This window comes from Syngnathus leptorhynchus, chromosome 20, assembly GCF_054491065.1.
Source record: "Syngnathus leptorhynchus isolate UIUO chromosome 20, UIUO_Slep, whole genome shotgun sequence".
NCBI lineage: Eukaryota > Metazoa > Chordata > Actinopteri > Syngnathiformes > Syngnathidae > Syngnathus > Syngnathus leptorhynchus.
The window spans coordinates 1,043,091-1,063,729 of NC_141214.1; the positions used below are offsets into that span (position 1 = coordinate 1,043,091).

Sequence of the window (20,639 nt, forward strand, 5' to 3'; positions counted from 1 at the left end):
ACCAACACTGATGTTATCTTTGGGTCTAGCACCCGCACACACACTTCAACCACAGCTGGATACAGATCAAGGACATCTCCACCAGGGAAACTTCAACGTCAAGCGTTTGCCATCTGCTGAATGCTTCCATTGATTGAGAAGGAAATTCCCAAGAATGTGTACATACGTATAGCCTCCTTGCTGTACAAATACGACAATCCACTTGTACGTGTGTAGGATTAACAAACCCAGAACCTGGTGTTAAACACCGAGCGGATGGCAAATCTTGGCTGAAGCTTTTACTAGTATATGAAGACAACTACATCCCATACTAGTCTGAGCTTGTTGCTTAGAATATTTATTATTCATGCACCTGTAATGTACCGTATACAGCACTTTTTTGGATTCAATCAACAATCTGCGGTAGTCAGCAAGCAAACAGACACCTGGTGCTCCCTTATTAGCTTAGACAGCACTAAAAGAGTCATCATTAACCAAAGTGCATTGCCGTGCTCGAAATAGAAATGAAACGTGTTTTCAGGACTTGTTTACGAGGCACCTCGTTTATGATATTTCAAGTATATCTGCAGAACTAAATGCTCTCCATTTTCAGTCTTTCAAAACATTTCTGTGACCCTTTCTAGCCTCGTGCACATCAACAATATTTGACCAAATATTCAGAGAGCCCCTTTGTGCAAGGCTCGCAAGGTTCACATCGGGCAATGCTTTTTCAGAGCAAAAAAAAATGATATGCTTTCACAGATAAAATTAATGCTTGCAAAAATTGCAGGTCTGGCCAACAGTCAATTTTACCAGAGCATATTGATTTATAGCGCTTACGCTCTCAAACACACAAACACTCCAAAACAAATGAATCATGCCAGCTGTTGGTAGATAAGTAAAATAAGTCAATGGAGATATGTATATGTACTATACGCAAATATGTATATATGTATACTATATGTATGTATGTATATATGTATACTATAAGTGGTACATACTTTCTATCTTAAAGGCCAGCTCTGTCCATCTGTTAGCACTGCCATAAGGGAGAGAAGAGTAATGATCATTCCAAGGTACCATGACTGACACGTAGTATTTGTGAAGTTTTTCTTGAAGTGGAGAGTTTTTCTGCTTGTCTGTCCGTCTCCACTTCTCAAGATGACAAACGATCAACACACGTCGTGGCCCGCATCAACAATGCATTGCCTGTGGCAACGGACTCCATCAAGTCTCAGCTCCATTCACCATTTTCCCCCACCTTGTGTTGCAAGGATCAGGAGCACGACCAAGTGCATATTGAATGTTATACTGACATTAGTGGAACAATTGTTTCCCAGGAGGCAGCACGGGATCCAGCTATTGTTGTTCCCCAGAGTGTGCCAAAAGCCCCGTGAGGTGAGAATGAAAGCGACACCTCATGACTTTGACGTTAATGTCCCACTTTCTGTCAGCCACTGCTTTGTAACCGATTGGTGTTGCTCAAAAGATATTGTTTGAAATGTGCCCATGCACACTCCATTTTTGTCTATTCTTTACAGAATTGTCTTCTGAAGCTGAGTACATTTTTTAGTGGTTGAACTAAAAAAAAAAACAATAGCAAACATGATGCTACTATTCTAGCAGATCCACATCCACTGACCTTTTGTCTCTTTCCCATCAAGCCGAAACGCTAACAGGAAATGATAAAAAAAAATCGTTAGCATTGTTTCTAAATTTGAAATTGATAGGTGAGGGAGCACCATGAATGTATCCTACAGGAAATGAAGTTACTTTGGATGGTCAAGGTTTGGCTTTTTAAAAAAAAAAGATTAATTTGATTGATTTGCATTATTGCTTTTGAACAAAACATCAAAATGACTCAATATGTTAGCTGCTTGTGTGAATTTCATTCCTCTCAATAAATTGGATGGAGTCCATCAGATCTTGAGGAGTGAGTTGCAAATAGTTCACCGCCACCATCGGGGGAAAAGTGATGTGAGCTACGGCAACAATAAGAAGCCAGTAAATAGTTCCGTAATAAAACACGGGAGACTCAACATGCTCCGGGGGCTGACCCGGCACGCCGCTCGTGCAGATTTGTGAAACTGTGAAGGGAACACTGCTATAGATTTGTAAGGCCATAAAATAAAATAAAAAGCTCTAGCCTCTGGAAAATCTAATGGCCTCCGAGCGTGAGCTCCATGTGCTAAATCAGGCAAAGAGACAGGGAAGAAAAGATGAGGACGCATCTGTACTTTTAAACTCCTTGGCCTGTCCGTCAAAAGTTGGTTCAAAATATTGGCTCATTAAAATTACAATCAGGAGATATTTTAAGCTGTTCAAGAAAATATATGCAAATGATCATGATGTTTGTTTTTGATGTTCAATGTTGTTTCCACTTTTGTCATCGGCATTGTTCCTCGTGTCGATCAATCAGTGCCCACCGGCCACACAGACAAATTTTTCTTTGACTTTTCTTTGTTACTTTTCGTCTTGTTTGTTTATTCTTTGGTATGAGTCTTCCTTGTGCCTTTTGTTTTCTTTCCCTTTTTTTTTTTTTTTTTTGTTTCTTTTCAAGGTTCATGCTTCCTGCGTCCGTCCTACACTTTGGGTTTTCCATTTTTGTTCCAACCTCATCACATAATCCTGCTTCACTTTCTGTTAACCAGGGCATGCGACCAACAACAAAAAGTTGCCAACTAATTTAGCAACAAAAGTCAAAACTCGTTCAAGCCAACTTGGACTACCAAAACACTTCAATAACAATGCGCAAACATGAATACATCAAATTATCAGCATTTATTTCAATATTTCTTTTTGTTGTCATGTTATTCGATGCATATACCTTGACCAATATGATTTCTAATAACGTTAATGAGTATATCCAGTGTTATTGAAAGTATGATTTCTCTGCCTCCATTTTTTTGCCCTAAAATAACACATTGTATTTGTTTCTATTCTCCATATCAGGTTTGATGTTTTGACAGCATGGTAAGAGAATGGCGCCTATATGACAGAAGTCATGCCCTCCCTTGCAGGAATAACAATGGCCATCAAGCAGGCAGGGGGAAAGACCCTACTATAAATACATTACAAGGGCCACTTGGCTGTCCTGGATTTCAGACTCTCCCAAAGCAGTGTCAAGTGTAAGCAAAGGAAATACTCAATGATGTGTGGCACATGTGCAGCACACACATATTTACATACATAAATAGTGTACTCACAGCTGAAATGGATAGCTCTCAAACTGGCTTTTGGAATCTCTCCAGAGTTATGGCGCATGACACGTGTTATGTCTGCGGCAGACCAAAATCGTGCTCCACTACAAAAGAAATCCAAGAGGGGCTTGAACTTTCGTAAGTACTTCCATGTCATTTATTAATGCTGCATGCGTGTCAGCGTCTTTCCATGTATATGCCCGGTTGAGGCCCAACTAGTGAGCCATAAATGTGTTTACAAATGGACGCCATTGAAATGTTGGAAAGAGAAATGTTGGTCTTCCTGAAGAAAACCAAATTGTTAAGGTAATGCCTTAGCTTTTAGTGTCTTGGCTCTGCATCATATTCTGAAGCCATGGAAAGTGTGTGTGTGCGTGTGCGCCGTCTTAGTAAAAACCAAACAGAATCGGTTGGGTTACCATGGTATCAGCTGGACAACAGGGGTACACAGTAGGGAAGATTAAGATGTGCAAACTGGAGCTGGCTCACGCCGTTCCAGAACATTCCTTTTTCCAGGGAAGTATAGAAAACTTCAAGAGGGATTGAAATAAACAAGAGCCAAAAGGGAGAGGCATGGAAAGAGTAGTGGTGATATAACATATGTATGTCTGGACACCATTGGCAGCTGCTCCCCAAGACATCTGGAGACCTCATTAGGCAACAAAAAATGGCCTCACCCTTGAGTGTCTATTATAGTTGATAGAAATACAATCACTGCGCTGATAAGAAGACAGCAAGGGAGTCTGAGATCGTACATCATATTATTTTACAGCATTTCTATTTATTTGATCAACCCAGAGTCCAGAGCAGAATGTTGTTTATGGCAAATGCACTGATTGGATGTTTTGCTAAACTCAGACTGAAAATTCTTTTTGGCCTATATATATATATATATATATTGTTTTGTTTTTCAAGGGAGGTTTATAGTCGTCTAAACTATTCTTTTGAAATACCTTACATAGTTGGGCATTCCACTTTCCTCTTTTAGTGCACTATAAATTCCAGTCTCCAGCACAATAGGCCCACAGAAAAAAGAAAAAAAAAAAAACCCTAGCCTGTAATTTTCTGGTTGATCTCAGGTGATCAAACTGTGGCCAGAAGTACCAGTGGCAGTTTTCCTGTGCATACAATACAACAACAAGCAGCTGCCACCATCATTGTTCTTGCCCTCGGGCCAGCGCTCCGTCCGATCACGCAACAGAGCGGGGGTCAATCGGGAAATCTCATCTTGATAACGACAGCTAGAGCAGCACGTATCCACTGCGCGCACCCTCTTTTCCTTATCAGATTGGAAAGGTGGAGCTGCCGCCAGCGAGGTCTCGGTGGAGGCAAAGGAAACTTCACCTGGCTTCGCAGCTGCACTTGAAACAAAGAGCTTACACAGCAACCTGAGGTATATTCAGTAAGTTGAGCCAGAATAGCATTGCCTTTTAATGAAGCTGGATCACGCTGGCTGCGTTTAAAAAATACAACTGCAGGAAGGTGTATTTCCCCCGCAGAATTGGAGGAAAAGGTCCAGCATGCGGCAAAAGCCCTGTTTTAGTGGGACACGAGTTCTCTATTGAGAATGAGTGCCGTATATTAACTCAGCAAAACAACTTTGACATTTGTTTTTTCTTTGTCACAATTTTTAACCGTCCCCAGGTGCCTTAAGACAAATGAAAACTGCTAGGTCAAAACATACCCAATTTCCCGCCCCTTCTTTTTTTCCTAATAGGGCACTGCCCCAACTCACGACTGGCTCCGTTTAAGGTCAGTTGGGGATACAGTGACCATTTTGAAGTAGTTCATTTGCAGGCCGATTTATATCACATGTCATTTTTTTTTATTATTCTTTAATTGTATTTATTTCTATTTCTTATGTTTCTTTCCAGTATGAACATTGTAAAAATGGATGATTCCGATTAGACTCGTTGATGAAAAGCAATCCGAAACTCCTAAAGCTGTGTTTTTCCGCAACTATCTATATCATCCCGTTATCAGGAGAGGTTGATGGGAGTGCTCTCCTTAAGGACTTTCCTCTTCTTTGCAAGGGAGCTGGCAGTGGCTCTATTTGGATAAACACACTCAGATCTGGCAGAGCGAGATAGTGCCGACTTTACACGTAATTCACTGGCTTTGATGAATACGTGTGAAATTGATGCCTTTGTGCAAATGGGAAAAACAGATCACATTTGGAACACATCGTTGCTTTATGTCGTTTGTTTTGCTTCATGACATTCGCTAACCGAGAATTTCAGCACACAATGATTCGAATTTTGAAATCAAACTGCAAATCTGAGTAAAATAAATCATTTTCTTAAATACTCGAATGGAGTGGACCAAGGATATTGATCACTATCCTTTCTTTGGTTAATGTTAGTTGTAGGATTCAATGCTGCATTTGTGGTTCTTATCAGTGTTGGGTCACGGTGGTATTTCCTGTCTCTAACAAGAGCAGAAGGTGGCACAGGATGAGAGCTACTTCCTTTGTTGGCACACCCAACACGCAGCCACTGGACGCATCCACTCGCCTCTGCAGTGCACAGTGACAGCTTGCCCGACGTTTGATTTCATTGTGCCGAGGTCAAACGGACTTAGCTCAAAGAAGTTCTACTACCATCACTGATGTTGTTTCTGTCTGGATGGATGGATCTTTACACTGGTTTATATTCTTTTTGCAAAGGGCAGACTGGGTGGGGCTGCTGTGACATTGTATATTCCACTTTTTTTTTTTTTTTTTGAAACTGTATATATATGATTCATCTCAATCTTGAGCACACGTGCCCCATTGGTGGATCTCATGGTAGAAAATGTGCAGATGTGGTCCAAATGAATACATGCAGCTGTTGCAAGCAAGCAGGGAGGGCTCGCGCATCAAACACTGGGATGCTGTATATTTATTAGAAGTGGCTTCCTTGGGGAACCGTGATCACTGGGTTTGCTCTGCAAATGTATTTGGACCACGGCTGCTTGTGTGTATTTTGCGAGATGACTTGTTTTTGAAGCCGCCCATTCTTGCTCCCATAATGAGTCAAGTGGAAATGGACATTTGCCTACGGTATACAGTCATTAGTCAGAAAATGCAAATGTGGATGATAAAATGGACTTATTTACTTATGTGTTTACTTATTTATTTGTGTTGGTTTGCTCCTTTTTTTTTTCTAAAAAAATAATATTATTTGATTTAATTTAATTTAAACCAGGTCATATTTTGGATGTACTTTTTCTCCAGAGTAGCCCTGATTTCTGTGATTAATACTGTTATAAAAACTGCCTGTTTATTTCTGGCAATTACAGAGTGCAAAATTGCAGCTGTGATTATTTTCCTGCAGATGTAACATTTGTAACTCTGCCTCATTGCTTACCTCTATTGAAGCATTTTATTGAGAGTAAGTAATAATTACATTTTCTTTTTGCAAAAAAAAAAAAAAAATCTTCTCTCTGTAATTTGGGTTTTGTCAATGGTATGATCATGGTCTTCGTCGTCTGCTGGCCACAGACCAATGAGAGAACATGCTTGTTAGTGTGTGGTACTTTTGAACAGATGCCAATCATCAACTTTTGATGGAAAGAAAAAATGAATAATTGTTTTGGAGATTTGAATTGAATCAATCAATCTTGGGCAGGAAATTTGAAGTGCACATTCACATGAACTTGAGTGAGAAACAGGATGCTTTCCTATTACACAAAACGGTGCTGGGAATACTTGCTCACCATGTTGGGCCGCTTTCCATAACAGGGTTTGGCAAAGTCGTGCCCATTAATCATGTTCACTTGTCCCCAAACAATAGCGCCAAAACTGTTGTGATCTTGTAGCTTGTAACCTTTTGCAACTTTGAATATTAACTTTTCCTTCTTTGTCAAGTTATGCGAGGAGTTAGAAGACAGAGAGAGTTTGTCGCTGTTAGAATAAACCATTGTTTATCAGGAAAAGCACACTAATTCACTGTGTGGGTGATATTGTGTAAGACCGGCTAACTGCCCTTTTAAGAATGTTCTGTGTGTTGGAACAAAAAATACAAAGTCCGTAGAGATAATTCTTCTTATATGGCGCATAGATAGACAACAACGTGGATGGACGTGAGTCAGTCCATCTGTTTGTTTTCTGTGCTTCCAGAGATCAAATGCAAATTCATCTTTCTCCGTGTGTTTTCTTATCGGTACTCTTTTGTAGAAAGCTCGCAATTTGTAAAAGTTTTGACATCCGTTTGAAAGAAAGACTAAAAAAAAGAAAATAGTGACAAATAATCCTTTGTCACTCTCAAACATTTAATTATCTACACGCGTATTGGAGGCGATAAAACCGTTTCCTAATACTGTCGCTGAGGTGACATTATCCTCAAGAAAATTACAAAGAAAAGGGAAATGATATTTTTGTGCCAATATGGTGGAGGGATTTGAGAACTTTGCTGAAACAAATAGGGTGGAAGTAACTCCAAAATCAAGTGAAGTTGTTGCCATCCTTCCAGGAGGGAACTTAAAAGGGAAGCAAGTTGGTCAAATGTAATCACGTAGTACTTGTTTGCCATCAGAATTATCTCAAGGCGTGTGTCCAGAGATTTGTCATCAAGTTTCTCTGTTTGCTTTTGCACTCAAGCAAAGAAGCTTAGTGGGAATGCCAAGCACCTGCTATTGAACATAATACCACTCAGGATGTTTGTCTCGCTTTTGTTTATCTGTGTTTGTGCAATGAGGTGGAAACAAATTTCAAAGGCACAACGACGGGAAAGACAGAGAAAGGCATTTGAGAAGCAACCATATAAAGGTGCTGAGTGAGTGAGTCAGTCAGTGTTGCATGTTTGTTGTTGTAACCGAGCACATGAAGCTAATAAGTGAGTTAGTTTGAGTTTTGAGCTGAGCGAGAAGGAGGTGGTTGTGATTTTATGACATCCCCCCGCATTGAGGGAATAGTTGTTTTGGGCTCAGAGTGCAGCCGGATCTCCACCTTGTGGCTTGGACACCATCTTGCAGTACCTGGCAGACACGCTACAGCGCGCAGGACACGCACACACCCTACGGCCCACACACGCATTCCCTAGCAACTCATGGAGAAACAGTCCAAAAAGTCATTTTCATGTGCTCACCAGAATCAATAGAAAAGTTGTTTCATAAAAAACGAGTGAGCCAGCACTGGGTGGGAGAAAGGGGAGGACGTCCTGTGTGGGGAGTTATAAGCTCTAGGGTCACAAGGTCATGACTGAAAGATGACATCAGTGCTCAAGTATGCAGAGCAACAACAACAACAAAAAAACACACCTACGCAATAATGGCGGAAAAAATATGAGGGTCATAATAGACTTAACCCCCGTGTGTCTTTAATAAAAGTATGAGATAAGAAGATCACAAAACTCCCTTGGGAAGTGTTTCCATTAGTATGTTTGCCATAAATCCCAATCTGGTTTGTGTTTGCCCAGCGGTGTGAATCAGACGCATGACGATAGCTGCCTCAGTCTTGCGTCACAAAAATGTAGCCCACCACTGAGTCAACAGAGGGAGGGGGAAAAAAAAAAAAACAAGACAAACCAGTCCAAACTTTTCATTTTAGATGCTTGTAGAGGGAGATCAATTTAAACACGCAATGGTGACCAACTGGCAGCGGGTTGCCCCAACGACCACCAGCAGCCCGAGGGAGGGCCTCTTCTAAAAATAGATCACCAGTCATGAGCCAAAGCCATTAGAAGGATGATGTAAAAGTGAGCAATTGAAAATGGACACTTGCAGAGATTTATGGAAGAAAAATGGCTGCATATTGGTTATAGTTTCTCCCCTATGAGAAATGAATAATATCGTTTGTCAATATAGTATCATGTAGATCTCAGTTTTAAAAAGGCTAATAACAAGTATTGTTTGTCTTTCTCAAGTTATTATTCTCCTAACATTATTAAGGCTGGTTATTCTGGATTCAATATTACCGCAAAAAGGTAAAGAAAAAAATGCGCTGATTAGGATTAACTCTCAAACTAATCCTTTGCCGCTCACTGAAGTGAGGTCTTGCAAGGTATGATGAGTTCACGCATGATGTGCACATCTTACTGGAAGCCACTGATTTAAATTCCAAAGTTTTTAAAGGTCAAATTCCATACTGTATGACCGTAAATTATAAATTGGTGCTGTAAATGGAATGGCATTCTGCTTCATCAAATCAAAAAATAATTGGGAACACTTTGACTGCAGGTTTACGTCCTCAAGCAAGATTCTTATTAACCAAAGGGGGGGAAAAAAGGCCACCACTTCAATTTTAGAAACACGCATTTTGCACAAATTCACACATTTCCCTCCATATTCAAATGGCATTTTTGTGCGCTCCTATGCACCGCCCCGCCCGCCCTTCCCTGGTATTTGCCCCCCCACCCCTCCAATTTATCATTTAATCTGCCCATCCTCATTTAACGCTTCCAAAAAATACAGTTTACATTGAACCACTACACTTCTCTATTTAGGAAGTAATTGGAGGGGTAAAATAAAATGAAAAACTTTAGCCCCAGTTATTTGCAAACATGTCATTTCAAGTCTTCGCCTCTTAATGATATGCTTCAAGACTTTTGGGAGCAAGCAACATGAGCATGACTAAAGGAAGAGGAAAAGAAAAAAAAAAAAAAAAGTCCAACCCCTCAGAAGATTTCCTGTTTCATGAAGTGCTGGTACAGTGAGTCATATAGAGAACGTCCGTCCTACCAACTTGTGTTTACTCTCTGACTGCAGCTGCAGCTGAAGGGAGCAACAAGCTGGGGAGCGAAGAAAGTTCCATCAAATCTGGATATTAACAAAGCTTCGGCTAATTCATGAGAAAGAGAGGGGAGCATTGTCCGTTTCTTCATGGAGCTACTTCGCTTTTCCGCTTTCTGGTGTGGAGCGATACTCTTTGGTAGTATTGTGCTCGAGCAAGCGGGTGAGTTGAACTTTTACTGTAAAAAAAAAAAAAAAAGTTTTTGTCACTGACACTTTCGTGCTCTTTGTCACTTTTTGAGAAATTCAAAGGGTGACTTTTTCCGCAGATGTTTGAAGCGCGCTGTTTTCTCTTTGTAAGTTTTTGTTGATGACTAAAGTTTAAGACGGCTTGAAATGGTCAATGGTTTTTTTTCTGTTTATTTTGTTGGGGGATCGTCTTTTAAAACAACGGTGGGGCGGACTCGTACACGCGCAGACAGATATGTCCATCTTTGGTGCGCTTCTTTGGTGCGCTCTGGCCACTCAGGTATTATTTACAGGTCGAGCCTGAGATGAAAAAGACTCTTGAGTCTTGTGCATTCATCTGTGTCATTCCCGGCTGGCAGCTCCTAATCCGCCCGCCCTGCAATTAGATGAAGCCACGGGTGACAATTACTACCATTCACCCTTTCTAAAGCCACCCCGATGGGTTGAAATGCCATTTTTGTTTTTGCACTAATCATCAAACCAGCCCAGTGTCAAAAGTTGCGTCATCATGAGAAGACAAAGCAGCGAGATCTTGCAGGAAGAGCATGCATGGGTTGGTTGTCTGTGCGCTGCAGGTTCCAAACCTTAGGGCGCTAAGCCCAACCAGCCCGAGTACTGACAAAGAGGGCTTTTGTGGCAGAGCACTCAGTCCCTCCCTCACACTACCTTTCCCTCTTACCAGTGTGAAGTCAGGCATGTCCAAACAGACAATGAGCGTCAATCTTCGCAGCAAGCGGCTCGGCTCAAGATGGCTCAACAATCATAGTGCACACTGATTTACTATATATATGAATATGAGGACGTGTGTGTGTTTGTTTACATTTTTATTCTAGTGCATTAAAAATATTTCTTATTTGTTCCCCTACCGTGAAAAGTGTCAAAATGAATTGAATAAATTCAATTCAATTGAATTTCCCTTTTTTTTTTTTGTGGTGCTGCACAAAATAGAAACTTGTTAGCATTTTTTTAAATGAAATATTTTCTTGTTTTGGAGGCGCAGCAATAGTACATGACCAGCTACATGGCGCAGTCACAAATAGGTCGCCAATATGCTAGCAAAATAGAAATAACAAAATACACAATGAATCTTTCGCCAACATTAACGGCAGAAGTTAAGCGATCAAATTGATCGTTTCCACGGACTATTTGTCTTTTGACAAGTACATTCATGGAGACATTTTGACTCGACTGACTGACTTTTACTTTCTGACTGGTATGCATGACAAATGAGTGCGAAGATGTCTGCTTTGTTCTTGGCTGTCTGGGTTTTGTCTCCACGATAATGATGGAAGCCTCAGGCACTCCGCCGCAATGGTGTCTGTCTGCTGGCAAAGTCAAGTCAGAACAAGAGCAAAGGTGCTGGATGCGACTGCGTACTCCTCGGTTTCCTTAAAGTCAAGTCGAGTTTCCTTAAAGACATTTAAATGTCGGGAGGAATGTAGCTTTTTTTTTTAAATTACCTCTAATCTAGGGTTGTCACTAGATGAATTGAATAATCAGATACAATTTGATTTGCATTATTTGCAAGTGTATTATTTTTGTCTTCCCCAATCACTGTATACTAACCAGTTATTTTTGTTTATTTGGTATTATTTAGTGATTAAAAAACAATTTAGCATGATCACCCAAGAAAGATTGATGGTCATGACTTTCCAAAGTAAAAGCAGATATTTGCAAATGTCTTCTTTTAACGGACCGAATTGTTTGTTTGTTCCCAGATTCGTATATAATGAAGGTAAGAAGACTATGCAAGTTTTGCGACGTACAAGCAACCATCTGCACGGGTCAAGGAAGCTGCAAGGTGGAGTGTGACATCACCTCCATCTGCACCCATGACGACGACGTGTGCGTCGCTATTTGGTAAGGCTCCTTCCTCGCGGAGCTGAGGTCATGACAGCCCCATCGCAAATACAACATACAGTCAAATACCATCTGGTTAATATTGGAGTCATTCATTTGACCTTTGAACTGTCTACAAACAAGAGCAATAAAGATGACTGTTGCAGACTAAATTTGCCCATGCTCATATTGACAATAGTATCTGAAAAAACGTGCACATTAAAAGGCATCTTTTTTTTTTTTGGTGTCTAATCACAAGGAGGAAGAAAGACGACAATGTCACATTTGACACCGTCTGCCACAACCCGGCTGAGAAGTTGTACGGCCTGGTCCTGGACGACTACAACAACAGCAAGTGTGAGATGAAAGAAAGGAAAGGCATGGGTTCAACCTTCTTCATGTGCTCCTGTTCGGAGGACGAGTGCAACGAAAGGATCATCTTTAACACTTGTAAGTTACAATTTTAATTCATACCACAATTGATTAGGTTTGTCCTTTTTCTTTTTCCCCTCCAAGGCTAGCCATAGAAAACAGTGCACAACCCCCACAGGAAGTTGGAATTTGCTTTCGCCGATCTTTCACAACTCAGTCTGCTTACGTCACAGTTGACCCAGTATTCTAATATCAGTACCTGTCAGTACAGACGTGCACCGCGTTTTCCTCCAACTAAATAATTTCCAAACGCTTGGTTTTAGTAACTTTCAAGATAGCCTTGCAAGAGGTAGCATAGAAATCAAATATTTGTAATGTCGGTCAAATATTTAGTCATACTGTAAACTGTATGGCATTTTCACTTCTTTGCATGGATAGTGACGAATACTAATGTCAGCGGCAAAATTCATTTTTTCCCCACCAAGTGTGATGAAATATGGCTTTTCTGCATTCGTAGTCAGGTACAGTAACAGGTTTGTTTGAAGGAATAGCTTCGCTATGAAAATCCAAACAAACCGTCTGGGGGCCGTGTTGAGGATTTCAGACATGTGGTTTCCTGTTTAGAAAAAAAAAAAAAAAAAACGAGCTAAGCAGGGAGCTTGCCGAGGCAAGCAACGAGATGCCCTCCCCAATACTTCCTCCTCCTCCCTTATTTACACAGCTTCTTTCTGTGCCTCATAACAAAACTTGCTTCTAAACTAAGATTCACTGGTTTGGGTTTGAACAAAATTGGAAAGAACATTTCCGTGTGTTATGTCTGGCGATAACATTTTTAAAGTCGTCTATTTAGTAAGTGCACCATAAAAACGGGGCAATTATAAAAGTTGCCTTTTTTGTCCTCGCCATAGCTAAGCTCCCAGACAGAAGACTTTCCAAATGTTAAGCCTCAGACATAAACCATGAAGAGATACAATATGCGGTTGACTGGGTCATGGTTTGGAGCACTTTGCCTCTGCGGCGGGCGCAAGCCCTAACTTTAGCTCCCTGAGACATTCCTCAGGGAAGGGGCACGGCACGTTCCTCCTCTCTTACTGACAACAAGAATGAGAGGAGTTTTATCATCTATGCAGACAGTTGGAGGATACTGCTTGGAAAGATGTTTTGAGAGCAACAATGACACTCAAGGATGTAAAAAGAAAAAAAGCTCTACAATAATAACAGCAGCAGCAAAATCCACTTGTTTTTATCGAGCTCAGGAGGCAGCCGTATTGCAGTTGCTCAGGGCCCAATCGCAGCTCTTCTCTTGTCTGAATTTGGTCATCAGAATACAGTGTTTGGACTAGTGGCGCCGCTAAGAACACATTATTGGAAAAAAACATTTTTGACTCGACTTCCCCTTTAATGGAGGTGTTACTTCAAGGTTAACTTAATGTTGAAACTTTTTAGTTCTAATGACTAATTCATCTTCTTTTTGTTTCTCAGACATAGATTCCCAGGTTGCTGTCATCATAGTGAGCCTGGTTCCTCTTCTGGTCATGGCCATTTTGGTCATTACTTCTTTCTACTGCTATCGAGTGTACCGCCAGCGGCGAGCAAACGCAAAACGCAAGAAAGGTACCCCTCTGGACTTCAGTGACGCTCACGCCATCATGGGGGACGACGAAGGTTCCGACAGCAGCTCAACGCACGCCAACAATCTCAACCACAACACCGAGTTGTTGCCCATTGAACTGGATATCCAGGTGGGGAAAGGTCGCTTTGCCGAAGTCTACAAAGCCAAACTCAAGCAGGGATCCTCCGTCAGCGACGAGCAGGGTTTCGAGACGGTGGCGGTCAAAATTTTCTCCTACGAGGAATACGCCTCCTGGAAGAACGAGAAGGACATTTTCTCAGATGCCGACTTGAGGCACGAAAACGTGCTCCACTTCCTGACAGCGGAGGAGAGGAAGGTCCAGAGACAGTACTGGCTGATCACAGCGTACCAACCAAGAGGCAACCTCCAAGAATACCTCAGCCACCATATTATCAGCTGGCACGACTTGTGGTTACTGGGAGGATCGCTTGCCAGTGGACTGGCTCATCTTCACAGTGATCATTCGCCGGGCGGCCGCTATAAGGTGCCCATTGCGCACAGGGACATTAAGAGCTCCAACATACTGGTGAAGAGCGACCTGACCTGCTGCCTGTGTGACTTTGGTCTGGCGCTGCGTCTGGACAATTCCCTGTCTGTGGATGAGCTTGCAAACAGTGGACAGGTAATGTTAAATTGAAATGGACCTAAGGACCCTTTGTGGCAGTTCCATAAAATACATCAACATCATGCATTTTCACCAAATGTCATCCTATGAACATTTTCAACACTTCTAATACTTTGGTTATTGATGTTTTGTTCTAAGGTGGGAACAGCCAGGTACATGGCACCGGAGGTCTTGGAGTCCAGGATCAACCTGGAAAACATTGAGTGCTTTAAACAGGCTGACGTCTACTCCATGGCACTTGTACTGTGGGAGATGATTTCCAGGTGCAGCGCTATTGGGGGTAAGATATCGCCACACACTGATAAGACTGCGATTGCATTTGGTTTGGTCACCTTTTTTATGATTGCAAAAGGCGCAAGTGTAACCTTATCGCTATCAGTAACCAAGCACAAATAATGTCCACATATACAACTTGCTTCATTTAGTGGATGTTGTTGATACAAGAGAGAACAAAAGGCACACTTCAGGATTCAAGTCGATGCTGCTCATGTGCCCGTTACGTGTGTTTGTCATCCAGTTGCAAAAACAAGGTCAAATAATAGAAATGGGTGATTATCTGAGGGCAAGCTATTACAGCACTATTTCATGTCAACCTTAGGTCATTTGTTTTCACTTCCGTTTCAAAGTCTCCGGGGGCTTCCGACCGTTCCTGTCTCCATTCTGTCAAGGCGGAGATTGAAAGCTAGCTTGGGCATGAACGTGTCTGCTTGAGCTCTTTTTCCTGTTTTGCCCCCACCCCGGGGGTTCCTTGAAATTGCCCCAAATGCCAAAGTGTCCCACGATCCCACTTGTTTTTCCTTCTCCTTGGTACGTGAATATGTGCATGAGCGCTCTGTGGGTATACTTTGAAAATAAAATCCCCCATTTCCTGTTTTTTTTTTTTTTTGCAAAAGCCCGGGCCCAAGACTGACTGTTATAGTGTCAACTTAACTACTGTGTAAGTTTCAATGTTTTGATTTGCGGATGCCATGTCTCTGCAGACAGAATTTATGTCCGTCGTGACTGACCAGATGCTCTGGGCTATATTAAAAATCTCTCTCGCTCCGTATCTTTTCTTTCTTACTTCCTGTCTAACTCTGCTGCATTTAGGACTGGCAGTACATTTATAGGGTAGCCACATTATTTGTGTTCCCATTTAAACACAACATGGAATACGGCTGTCATTCTGTGCTACTAAATTTGACAGCTTCTCTATATTTCCTCGTGCATCTTTGCACGCCGTCCGTCTCTTAAGTACTTCCTGCCCCGAGGCATCGGATAATGACTCCCCCACTGCATGGAAACACTCTAGAGAGCTTTATTCACGCCAACTCGGTATGTCGAGAGGGACGAGACAAAAGTTTTCCAGCGTGATGGAAAGCAGAATAAGAATTGGTGGCAGACTCGGGCAGCTTGCTAGTTTTATACGCACGTTTTGAGGGGCCGTTAACACTTAAAAGTAGTAAAAATGTGTATTGTAACTAACAGATGTCTACTGACTCATTCTCACAATTAACAAACATGTCCGGCCATGTTTTTGTTTGACGCCGTCATGTCCCAAACAGTTCTCATAAATTGTCTCAGGAGGCGTGAGTCACAAGACTTTAAGTGAATAGCATCTTTCCTGAGATCTTCTGTGGTTCTCAGAGTAAAAAACATAATTAAATCTCGCTAATAGTTCTTAAAATGTATTTTGTCTAGACTGAAAAATGGCAGATTTGATGTTCACTTTTTTTTTTTTTTAAGCTACAAAGTTCAACACGAGTGAGTCATTTGCGTGAGCAGACATGAGTATGAACCTGTGTACATCCCCCCCCCCCTCCCTCACCCCCGCCTGTCCATGTTGTGTGTCTGTGGGCGACAGATGTCGGATCAGTTCTCTGAGTCTCTGTGGCAGGCAGCCACATGGCCATCCTGTCCCAGTTCGCACGTCTTTGGTGTGATCTGAGATCTGCCAGGCGTGAAGGACGCTGTCGTCTCATGACAGCACCAGTCAACTGTTTGTTTTATTTTTTTATTTTGCAAAGGTTCAGTCGAAAAAGGATTGTAGCACTCAAGCAATACGCTAAAACCTTTGCAAGTGTAAAAAGAAGTTCATCTTTATTCATAAACTTCTAAGATGATATTCTAAATTTTTGAATACACAACTTGACAAAATGTAATGTTCCATGGTGATGTTGGCCAAAAGTATCAAATTGTAAGTCAACCAACATTCTTCTTCCCAGAAGTGCATCCACCCAGAGTTAACGCCTTATTGCTCACTCTTGAAGTCTTGCATCACATCATTTAATTTATTTTATTTGTCATTTTTAGGCATAGTCATCACAAAATAATGACGCCCTTAATCCCAAGAGGCAATCAAATTTCACGGCTTTGCTGACACTACTTGAAAAAAGGATCCCAGGAATTGACAGATTCAAATATAATTCCGTTGACTGCAATGCAATTATTTTTTTCTCTCCCGTAAGCTGAAGCAATATAATGTGCCACTATGAATTTATTTATCCTGTTGACCCTGAAGGAACGTTTCTTGTGAGACATTTTTGTATTTATTGTTCCTGAAATGAAATATCCGCCTTTGTACAGAGGAAGCGTTTGAGCATGATGAACACGAGAGACTCAAATGCTGGAGTGGAAGCCTTTTTTTTTTTTTTTTTATTTCCTACAAAATGTCTGCTATATAATTTAGCTGGTACGGATTTAGAGCTTGGAGGGAAAAAAAAAAGCATCTGCTGGCGTTCCTCCGACGGGTGGGGCACGGACGGAGGGAGGGAGAGAGGGATAATGGCGGAGTACGAGTTGAGCGTGAGGGAGACAGCAGACAGCCAAATGCCTGGAGTCCCAGGAGGGAGAGACTGGAGGAGAGGAGGAGAGGTTAGGGCAGCTGCTTTCCAGATGTCAGGGCCACAGCGCTTGCTTGGCGGATTGGTATGTCTTTTGTTTTTGAGCTCACTTGGTTGAGATGAACTGGGTTCTTGTCTTAAGGTAACGGCCAGGGTGATGCCACATAAAGTGACCTCTATTTCCATAGATGCAGTGTGCTTCCACATGAAATGGCGCCTCAGCCACCGCAGTGTAATGAAAGTCAGCGGAGGAGTTGGATTAGCCGATGACTCACACAGACGTTGGGAAACAAGCAATGTTATTGTCATCCTATAATGAAGTCCGCCTTATATCGTATCACTCGCCACTTTTTCAGCGCTGAATACTTTCTCTTATGTCCAAAATCAACCGGACAGTCAAATCAAAGTTAACGGTGCTGTAAAGATTTCACATCCATTCCTTGCTGATGTTTTATTGTTGTAATTTAGATTGTTTTAAATTTTTTGTTTCTTTTATTTGTCCACACAGAGGTGAAAGAGTATGAGCCTCCTTTTGGAAATTTAAGGGAGCACCCATGTGTAGAGAGCATGAAGGACAGCGTGCTCCGCGACAGAGGAAGACCTGAGATTCCAAACAGCTGGCTCAACCACACCGTAAGGGACAGACATCAATTATTTGGCTTGGCATATTTCACGGGGGGCAGTGCCCTTTAACCCCCCCATAGCTCCGCCAGTGTATTCATGCAACAGTGAGGTTAAGTTCCGAAACAATCATTTCTATATTGAGTTTACTCCAAAATATTCTTTCCACTGTGTGTGTGTGTGTGTGTGTGTATGTGTATGTGTATGTGTATGTGTGTGTGTGTGTGTGTGTGTGTGTGTGTGTGTGTGTGTGTGTGTGTGTGTGTGTGTGTGTGTGTGTGTGTGTGTGTGTGTGTGTGTGTGTGTGTGTGTGTGTGTGTGTGTGTGTGTGTGTGTGTGTGAATCTTACCCATCACTGTTATTTAATATACTAACATTAGTTTATGGGTGGTGTTATTTGACTTAAAACATGAAGGATGAGTAACCACGCAACATCACAATTTTCTCCGACTTCCGTCATGTCTGATGAGATGTGATATTATCAATGACAAGAAGTATCCCTGACAAAGCCGGACTGCAATTTGAGGGCTTTTCCAGACACTTCCTTCAGACATGGCTGCATGTCAGCATACCACAATTCTACTACTGTAAGTTTAGCTGCCTTCCAGTTGGTGTGGGACTGTGGGCGGATAGGAATTGCATTGAGAGTCCCCAGACAAGACGAGCGAGCCAGGGCGGGAGGGAGGGAGGGGAAAGTTGCTATGCGAGGGAGCAACAGATGGCGCAAGCCGGGACATTTCACTGAAGGATTGTGTGTTCTGGCCGGATATTGAAGCGTTAGCAGTTAAGTCTGCAGCCATATTACTTACTCCGTCCGCGGTGCTTTCCCCTGCCCATTAGGATTGTTTACATTCCTCGCGTGGCTAATATGACACAAGCTACTGATGCAATCAACTGTGCCTGATACTGGCACTGCGTCCAAGTGCCTTCCCAAAAATCCCCTCACAAGCACCTACCCAAATGTTCTTGGCCCCGCTTGATGCCACGAAACTAATCCGTGCCTGCTTTAGCAAAAATGAATGCAAGTGTCTTGATGTTTGAGTATTGGTCCACAATTGTCTAGAGATGGGGAAAGTGAGTGGATGTTTGACACAGGATGTCTCCTGGCACTATCCACTACTCCTTATTGTAAAATATTTCTTATTTTATTCCACAAATGTTTTCTTGGTCACATTGGATGTTACAATGCTTACAAATGGCATTGCAGTGTTTGCCGTTATTTCCTGTGGGATTTTTTATTTTATTTTTATCAGAGCGAGTATGAAGTCCTGCAAAAACGGTGTGCCCCTGTACACATCCACGGAAATTGGGTGTAAGACACCCACGCACATTTGGACTGACTCCACGTGTGCTCAATCCGCAGGGCATCCAGCTGGTTTGTTCCGCCATCGACGACTGCTGGGACCATGACCCGGAAGCCCGCCTGACAGCCCAGTGTATGGTCGAACGCTTCGAAGACATGGAGTATTTGGACAAGCTCTCCGACTGCTCCGACTCGGAAGAGAAAATCCCAGAAGAAATCATCGTGGTGGATGAGAAGTAGAACTCAAAACACACCGCCCCCCCCTCTCGGGTGACACAAAGGCAAACTGGAAAAATCTGAGTTTAACTCCAAAGACAGATGGACTTTTTGGACTCTTATCTCATATACAGGTTTCACAAAACAAACAAACAGGGATCTCACCGATAAATATAAAGCTTTTAACCAAATACTTTTGCACTTTATCTATGCACACTAAATGAGCAGTGCCTGTAATGTCAGGAGAAATACATTTCAGGCAAGGAATGTTGATTTAGATTGCTAACGACACTAATGTCCCATGTAACTTATATTGACATGGCAGTGACGCATGTTGAAAGAACCCATAGCAATTATTTGTGTTAAAAGCCACTTTGAAACCAAAAAAACAAATCAGCCTCAAAGATTCAAAACTGTCTGCACGTGTGAGTGTGTGTGCACGTGTGTGTGTGGGTGTGTGTCTGTGCATGTGTGTCATCTACAGTAAATGAGGAAGTCTGCTTAATCATTGGCAGACATTAAAAGGGAATAAGGTATGTACAGTCTGTAAAAGTCAAACCTAAAAGTTTCATCCTGCTGCCTGTAAAAAGATGTCTTATTTGTTTTGTTTTTTCTTTTTTGACAGAAACAGGGAATTTACATCCCAAAAATCTATATCCAAGTCATTTGTTTTGTACAGTATAAAAGTATTCAAATATAATTACCATAGGAGATATTAAGTGACGTTCTTGAGGTTTTCATGGGTTTGTCAGCTGGTTTGAGCAAGCCAGTGAAAGATGGACTGTAGTCTATATATTACGCAAGCAATGACAAAAGTATGTTGCTTTGCTTTTTTCATTTGATATCAACTCTGAACCTATATGCATAAACTTGGAAAATGTGCCTTCTCTGTTTTATTTTCCCCCATCTTTGGTCAAATTTCCCAGGAATTCTCTTTGTTTACACTTTGAATGTCAAATTTAGCGTAGAGCAGCTTTGTTGCTCTTTTTCTTCTCTTGTCGTCTCGTCCTGCCTCCGTTAGACATTAGCAGGATCTAAGCCAAAGAATCTCGCATCACAGTTGGTCATTTTCATCTCTGTATCGTTATGATCTTCTGGATTAAACCCTTTTAATCTGTCCCCAGGCTGTTTG

The 20,639-nt window shown here is 41.8% G+C and overlaps 1 protein-coding gene across 1 annotated transcript; it reads left to right on the plus strand.

Annotated features, from left to right (window-relative positions):
* The first annotated feature begins 9,742 nt into the window (after window positions 1-9,742).
* On the plus strand, window positions 9,743-20,389 carry tgfbr2b (transforming growth factor beta receptor 2b). Its single transcript, XM_085901198.1, has 7 exons — window positions 9,743-10,050; window positions 11,795-11,936; window positions 12,175-12,365; window positions 13,770-14,542; window positions 14,684-14,825; window positions 17,876-18,000; window positions 19,352-20,389. The coding sequence occupies exons 1-7, from the start codon at window positions 9,978-9,980 to the stop codon at window positions 19,529-19,531; spliced, it is 1,626 nt and encodes a 541-aa protein (XP_085757324.1). The 5' UTR covers window positions 9,743-9,977; the 3' UTR covers window positions 19,532-20,389.
* The last annotated feature ends 250 nt before the right edge of the window (window positions 20,390-20,639 follow it).

What these genes read in the sequence shown, in the direction of transcription:
- tgfbr2b (XM_085901198.1), top strand. Translation starts at nt 9,978, where the DNA reads ATGGAGCTACTTCGCTTTTCCGCTTTCTGGTGTGGAGCGATACTCTTT. An exon ending in AGCTTGCAAACAGTGGACAG is followed by an intron (nt 14,543 to 14,683) that starts GTAATGTTAAAT and finishes TTTTGTTCTAAG; the next exon opens with GTGGGAACAGCCAGGTACAT. An exon ending in CAGGTGCAGCGCTATTGGGG is followed by an intron (nt 14,826 to 17,875) that starts GTAAGATATCGC and finishes TTGTCCACACAG; the next exon opens with AGGTGAAAGAGTATGAGCCT.